Source organism: Neofelis nebulosa, chromosome 7 (assembly GCF_028018385.1).
Source record: "Neofelis nebulosa isolate mNeoNeb1 chromosome 7, mNeoNeb1.pri, whole genome shotgun sequence".
NCBI classification, from domain to species: domain Eukaryota; kingdom Metazoa; phylum Chordata; class Mammalia; order Carnivora; family Felidae; genus Neofelis; species Neofelis nebulosa.
In genome coordinates this window covers 72,031,802-72,039,918 of record NC_080788.1, presented here as the reverse complement: position 1 = coordinate 72,039,918, position 8,117 = coordinate 72,031,802, and the positions used below count along the sequence as shown (strand labels likewise).

The 8,117-nt window shown below is 35.9% G+C and overlaps 1 protein-coding gene across 1 annotated transcript; it reads right to left on the bottom strand.

Annotated features, from left to right (window-relative positions):
* Window positions 1-241: 241 nt before the first annotated feature.
* LOC131518210 (olfactory receptor 11H4) lies at window positions 242-1,222 on the bottom strand. The gene has a single exon (XM_058740802.1). It carries the CDS (start codon window positions 1,220-1,222, stop codon window positions 242-244), a length of 981 nt encoding a protein of 326 aa, XP_058596785.1.
* Window positions 1,223-8,117: the final 6,895 nt, after the last annotated feature.

The following is an 8,117-nucleotide window of genomic DNA, read 5'->3' as shown; positions in this document are numbered from 1 at the left end:
CTGTCCCAAAAATGAATAAAAAACATTAAAAAAAAAAAAAAGAAAAATTTCACTGCATATTGAATTACAGTGAATTTAGGTTTTAGTAGTCAGCATAGCTTTGTAAGCTGAGCACACTTCCAGTAGAAAAAGAAAGGCTTTTAATTACTGAGGGTAAGAACTAAAAGATTATTAAAAAAAAAAACAACTCACATCTCCAACTTATTCTTTACTGCAATTTGAAAGTATGGACATTTTTGGCTTAAGAATTTTGACTAATTCTCATTCTAAACAAGATGTTTCTCAGGGCAAGTTTCATGTCCTTATTACGAAGACTATAAATCAGGGGATTAAAGAGAGGAGTCATTATTGAATATGCCACTGTCAGGATCTTCTGCATCAAAGTTGGGATGCCATATGTAGGACTCACATACATTACCATGACTGTCCCATAAAAAAGACACACCACAACTAAATGAGAACCACAGGTGGCAAAAGCCTTTCTCCGGCCAGCTGCAGAAGGGACCTGAAAAACAGCTCTGAGCAACAAGGTATAGGATCGAAGAATGTACATAATAGTAAAAAAGAGAACAAGGGAGCTCTGGGTATAGAAAACAAATTCAGTAGTGGGGGCTGGAGCACAAGACAGAGACATCAGTGGATCCATATCACACAGGAAATGATCAATGATATTGGATCCACAGAAGGGGAGTTGGGAGATGAAGAAAATGGGGATTGGGTAGCCAAGGAATCCAGTAAGCCAGCAGAGAGACACCAGAATTCTACAGAGTTTCCCAGTCATGATGGTGGGGTAGTGTAGTGGGTGGCAGATGGCCAGGTACCGATCATAAGCCATTACTGCCAGGAAGAGACATTCAGTTGTGCCCAGGGAAAAGAAGAAGTAGAACTGGAGGAAGCAGGCAGAAAATGAAATGGTCTTGGTTTTGGAGAGAATGTTGGCTAACATGTTAGGAACCGTGGATGAAGCATACCAGATCTCAAGGAAGGCAAAATTTCCCAGCAGAAAGTACATTGGGGTATGCAGTCGTGGGTCCCATCTTACTGCGCAGATAATGGTTCCATTCCCCAGCAGCGTCAAGACATAAGCCACCAAAAAGAGTGAGAAGAGGAAAATCTGTATCTCCCAGCAACCAGGGAACCCCAGGAGAATAAACTCAGTCACAAGGTGAATGTGTGTTGCTGACCTGTTCATGGGTCTTAAACCTATGAAGAAGAAAAACATGAGGGTAACACAAGTTTCTTTGCTTCCTACATATCTCAAGAACTTAACTGAGAAGGGAACTTAAGCTCTACAGGAAAATATGAGATATTTTGAGACTAGATGGGAATAAATCTCACCTTATTTTGAATTGATTGTGGTTCTAAATCTTAGTTTTCTTTTGCTAGAATGCAGTGCAGCAAGAATTTTCCACATTAGTGGTACAATGTGAAAAATTTCTTTCTTTTTTGATTTCTTTGATCCCTAAGAAGACCTTTTATGATTTTGGTTTGTTTTTCTAAGCTGATTATGGATCTTCAATGAACAAACTCATCCATTTTCTCTTATTTAGCTTACCTTGTTAAAAAAAGATTTTGAGGACAGCTGGTGTGATATTGGGTTAAACCTTGGCAAAAGAACAAAATTAGTTGACTTACTCATGGAGATAAAACTTACTCCAGGACATTGGATTTTCAGGATAGTCTAATCAAGTGAATTAATTGTCACAGACATCACCTCAGTCAAGATTCAATTGAAGATTGAATATGCCACTGTCAGGATCTTCTGCATCAAAGTTGGGATGCCATATGTAGGACTCATATACATTATCATGACTGTCCCATAAAAAAGAGACACCACAACTAAATGAGAACCACAGGTGGCAAAGGCCTTTCTCCGGCTGTTCTTAAATTTTCCTTTAAAGATTTTCTTTTAAATGTTTTTTTAAATTTATTTTTGAATATATATAGAGAGAGTGCAAGCAGGGCAGGGGCAAAGAGAGAGGGGGACAGAGGATCCAGAGTGGGCCGTGCGCTGATAGCAGTGAGCCGCATGTGGGGCTCAAACCCACAAACCATGAGATCATGACCTGAACTGAAGTCAGATGCTTAACTCTCTGAGCCACCCAGGTGCCCATAAAGATTTTCTTTTAAAGTATCACAACAGTTCAGTGACACCTAAAAAAATATACAGAAGACCAACCATATCAAATATCTTTGCTCTAAAGAATAAGAATATTTTGAATTATTTCTATTTGCAAGTGTTTATTTTCATGTTTTTACACATACTATACAAAATGAACTGTCTTAGTTTTCATATTCAGATCCTACCTAGTTAAAATAAAGAACATTATGTTTTCAGTGCAAAGTTTTAGTTCATTTAGTAAATAATTTTGGATGATAAAAGCAAAGGGATCTTAGATTGAATGGCATTTTTATCTGCAATTTTATCTGGTATAGTTAGTTATGTTTTCTGAAAGGGAGAGGGCAATTTCAAATATTTGGATAGGCATGTACTTTTCAATAGTATTTAAGAATTGAACAAAAAGGTACCAAGTTTTGTGTTTAAACAACAGAGTAATCTTGCAATTAATTAATATTAGAAAGCACTGAGTAAGAATCTTAAAAATGGTAGTTTCAATATTGAGTTTTCTTGTTAAACTTGTCAAACCACTTGCCTTGTCTAGTGGAGGTCACTAGATGTAACTGTCAGGAATGGAAGATAAAGAAATTTGAAAAGCAAATAAGAACGGAGAAGATCTGGACTTTAGTATCACTAGTCCCCTGTTGGTGGTTTTTAAGGAAGCATAAAAAGGAGGCTTGAGCACCCAAGTTCTAAAGTTGGACAGTTTTCCAATCAATGTTGAACTTGAAATACATTTGTTAACCACCTTCACTGAATAAGGTGCTCAATGGATAATTCCCAGACTGTTATTTATGAAGCATAAATAAATCAATTTCCCTGCTACAGGTCAGGAACTAAGTCCAGATTGACAGATTCAAACTAGGAATCAGAATCCTGAGATCTGTGCTTCCTATGATTCTTTCTGAAACAATGGGCCATGCCATGCCTTCTTAATGTGAATAACATTTCAGGACACTCTCCATTATAATCAACAACTTCACACTTAATTTCATTTTTTTCTGCAACTGTACCCTGTAAAATTTATTAGCAGAAACATTATTTTTCCTGTAGCCTTTGGTGAAGCTGTTGGTAAGTATAATAGGATAATCAAAGGGTTGGGAATGTAATTGAAAAGCCAGGGTAATCAATTTTTATTTTAACCACTGATGAAATAAACTGACTTCATAAAGTTCTGTATCACTCTACCCTCTAAGGCCTCCAAAAGTACTTGCTGGGAATAGGTAGGGCATTAGAATGGTGTATTTACCATTTTATACCATTAAAAAAATGCCATTTTCACGTTTTTGGCATTTATAAATCATTATATGAGCTACAATCCTAGCTTTTCAATACCTCCTTTCTAACACAAGAAACTAACCAACCAATCAACTCAGCATTCTTGGATGGCCACCTCAAGAATAATAGTTTGATTAAATAGCCTCCTTCCAAATGTCCTTCGCTTGATACACTGTCTTCTCAGTTTGTGTTAGAGAAGAATATAACACCTAATTACTCTTGGAAAGTGAGATTATTTTCAGAAGATGGTCCTTAATAATAAAAAAATAATAGTGGGGAAAAATGGTCCAGATAATCTACTTTAACGTTTCGTTTTACAGATAAGCTTCACAGAGGGTGCATGACTTTTTACCCAAGGAATGTAAATGTCACGTATTCATATATGGAATGTTCACACTGTGCTACTACCAAGAAAAAATGACTAATCAGATTTACAGAGTAAAAGGCAGCCTGTAGTATATCACAGCAGTGGTTGTAATATGGACAATTAGTCCCTTTTTCTTACATACAATGATGGATTTCCTGGCTCAGCTTGGAAAAAGGGATGGACACAGAGGAGTTGAACATATAGGCATCTTCTCTTCACTGGCTTTGATGAGGAAAACTCCAGGTGAGGGCATTATATATGGTTCGCTGGACTTCCTTAATTTCTGGAGGCTCTAGAAGCGTATTCTCTACGAGTTTACTGAGATCTTGTAACATGTAAAGCTGTGTTTAATCTCAGGGATTAATCCCTCTCAGGGATTACTCTAAAACTCGAAGACTTCCTCATGTTTCCCCTGGAGTGCATCCTCTTTCCAGTCTTTGAGGCTCATCCAGGTTTTGGTAGATTAGCTCCTAGTAGATTAGCTCTGTTGTGAAACAGAGAATCCAGGGGGAAATACTGAGTAAATTTCAGGATGCTTTCTATTGAAGAGATTTCATTCCACTAAAGAATCACCCTCAGTGGAGATAAGTGCCATAAATAAATGGAAAATTTGCCCATGATTTGAATTCTGAAACTGAGACATGTTTGTGAATAACTTTAAAGTTAAATTCACTATATTTTTCTGTAATGTAATGACCTGGTAGTCGGTACCAGATAGGAACTGCCTTGTGTGACTGAAATTCAAGATGGCAGAAGTCATTTAATTGACTAATGTAGTAAAATTGTCAGTTTTCATTTTGATTTCACTTTCTAGTGGGGAATTTGAAATCAGTGCAAACACGAGAAGAGATTTTTTTATCGTTAGTCTTTTGTTTTTCTTCTGAAAAAATAAAGGTTTCTTCTGAGGGTTCTTTTTTTAAAATTAATTTTTATTTTTTTTAAGATTTACATCCAAATTAGTTAGCATATAGTGAAACAATAATTTCAGGAGTAGATTTCTTAATGCCCCTTACCCATTTAGCCCATCCCCCCCTCCCACTACCCCTCCAACAACTGTTTGTTTTCCATATTTATGAGTCTCTTCTGTTTTGTCCCCCTCCCTGTTTTTATATTATTTTTGTTTCCCTTCCCTTATGTTCATCTGTTTTGTCTCTTCAAGTCCTCAAATGAGTGAAGTCATATGATTTTTGTCTTTCTCTGACTGACTAATTTCATTTAGCATAATACCCTCCAGTTCCATCCACATAGTCGCAAACGGCAAGATTTCATTCTTTTTGATTGCCAAGTAATACTCCATTGTGTGTATGTATATATATGGTGTGTGTGTGTATATATATATATATATATGTATATATATATATATATATATATATATATATATATATATATGCCACATCTTCTTTATCCATTCATCCATCGATGGACATTTGGGCTCTTTGCATACTTTGGCTATTGTTGATAGTGCTGCTATGTACATGGGGGTGCATGTGTCCCTTCGAAACAGCACACCTGTATCCCTTGGATAAATACCTAGTAGTGCAATTGCTGGGTCATAGCGTAGTCCTATTTTTAGTTTTTTGAGGAACCTCCATACTGTTTTCCAGAGTGGCTGCACCAGCTTGCATTGCCACCAACGATGCAAAAGAGATCCTCTTTCTCTGCATCCTTGCCAACATCTGTTGTTGCCTGAGTTGTTAATGTTAGCCATCCTGACAGGTGTAAGGTGGTATCACTGAGGGCTCTTTTTAACCACTTCTTTAAAATATGATTCCTAGGAAAAGGTGACAGTGATGACCAATGAGAAAATCTTGGGTTAGCTTTTAAGTGAACTTGATGTTCAGTGATACTCTACACCATTTCCCCACTGAGTATTCTTGGTTCCTTTGTTAAATATTAGCTGACCATATTTGTAAGGGTTTATTTCTTGGCTCTTATTCTGTTCTGTATGCTTCTGTGTCTATTTTTGTACAAATATCCTTACTGTTTTGATTATTACAACAGCTTTGCAGTATAGCTTGAAATCAGGAAGTGTGATGCCTCCAGCTTTGTTCTTCCTTGGGATTGCTTTGCATATTCAGGATCTTTTGTGGTTCCATTCAAATTTTAGGTTTTTTTTTCCTCTTTCTGTTAAAAAATGCCATTGGAATTTTGATAGGGATTGCATTGTCTTTTTTCAGTTTCTTTCATCAAAGTCTTATAGTGTTCAGTGTACAGATCTTTCACTTATTTGGTTAAATTCATTCTTAAGTATTTTATTGTTTTCGATGCTATTGTAAATAGGATTGTTTTCTTTATTTATTTTTCAGATATTTCATAGTATATATAAACACAACTGATTTCCATATGTTGATTTTTTTATCCTGCAATTTTATTCAATTTATTGATAGTTCTAATAATTTTTTGGTGGAGTCTGTAGGATTTCCTATATATGTGATCATGTAATCTGCAGAAACAATTTACCTTCTTTTCTGGTTTGGATATCTTTTATTTCTTTTTCTTGACTGATTGCTCTGACTAGGACTTCCAGGACTACCATTGAATAGGAATGGTAAGTGTGGACACCTTTGTTTGTTTCTAATCTTAGCAGAAAAGCTTTTGATCTTTGACCATTAAGTATGACGCTTGCTGTGGGCTTGTCATATATGGCTTTTATGATGTTTAGGTATATTTCTTCTATACCCACATTTTTAAGAGTTTTTTTTAAGAAAGGGTACTGTATTTTTTCAAATGGTTTTTCTACATCTATTGAGATGATCATAAGATTTTTATCCCTCATTTTGTTAATGTGGTGTATCACGTATATTGATTTGCTTATGTCAAACTATCCTTGTGTCCCAAGGATAAGTCCCACTTGATCATGGTTTTATGATCCTTTTAGTGTATTGTTGAATTTGGTTTCTTAATATTTTGTTGAAAATTCTTTGCATGTATATTAATTGGGGATATAGGCAGTAGTTTTCTTGTAGTGTCTTTTTTTGGCTTTGGTATCAAGGTAATGGTGGCCTTGTATCATCCTTAGTAACAATACTTTGGCAGCCATACATGAGACAAAGTGGAAGCTTTGAGATCTGTATAAGAGATTGTGAAACCCCAGTTCAGCCCATGATCAAAGAGGACCATTTTGGGTAGGCAGATCCATGCCCAGGTGGCAGACTCACTAACCTGGTTCCTAAGTATAGATTCAGAAACAGCCCCATCTCTCTGTGGACTTGGCTAAACTATATTTGGCCTTAGTCTCACCACCAACACCATCCATCCACCAAAGGACATGGCAGGGGTCACACTTGCCTGTGCCTGCCAACCTCAGTCTGGCTATGGCCCCTGAAGTGCCCTGTGACCCAGCTCTAGCCCTAGTAATGCCAAGGGACTGGGTTGTAGACACATGTTCATGTCCCTGAAGCAGGCCCTATGAGCTTGGTCCAACTGTAGATCCTGAAATGGCTGTTTAACTCAGCCATGGACCAGGAACACTCCTGCTTCCAAGCATCAAAAAGTAAAAATACCTAGGGATAAATTTAATTAAGGAGGTGAAAGATCTATACACTGAAAACTTTAGGACATTGATGAAAGAAGTTGAAGAAAGACACAAACAGATGGAAAGATATCCTGTTCATGGATTAGAAGAATTAATATTATTAAAATGCCCATCCTATATCTATATAGGTCGTCTATAGACTCAATGCAATTAAGTATGAAAAGTGAGAAATGTGTTAAGTAACTTGAGGTGGTAATCATTTCACAATGTATACATATATTAAATCATCATGTTGTATATCTTAAAAAACTTGCTGTGCGACTTAAAATATACAAATTTTATTTGTCAATCATACTTCAATAAAGCAGGGAAAAATGAAGGAGAAATATATACTTTCTTATAAAAACAAAACTTAGAAAATTTACTGCCAAGTAAACTTGCACTATGAATAATGTTTAATTTTTCAGTCAGAAGGAATGTGATACCAGATGGACACGTGCATCCACCAAAGAAATGAAAAGCATTGGGAATGGAATAAAAGAAACATTTATGGTAGCAATATTTTGTGTTTATGGCATAAGTAAAAGTAAAATTTATAACATAAAAATACCCCAAAGGATGAGAGTGAGGAATTGGGGATATACTGGTGTAAGTCTCTTTCACAACACATGAAGTAGTATGATATTATTTGAATTTAGACTCCGACTAAATATTTTAAACCCTAGAAAAACAATTTTAAATATTTTAACAGATAAAAATAATAGGGAAGTGATGGAGTTACAGTAGATTCATAAAAAATAACACAAAGAAGGCAGGAAAAAAAAAGGGAAAAAAGAACTGAATAGATAGAATAAAGATGTGATTAGCAAAATGGTCAT

Coding starts and splice junctions, on each gene's coding strand:
- LOC131518210 (XM_058740802.1), bottom strand. CDS start 1,222: ATGTTTTTCTTCTTCATAGGTTTAAGACCCATGAACAGGTCAGCAACA.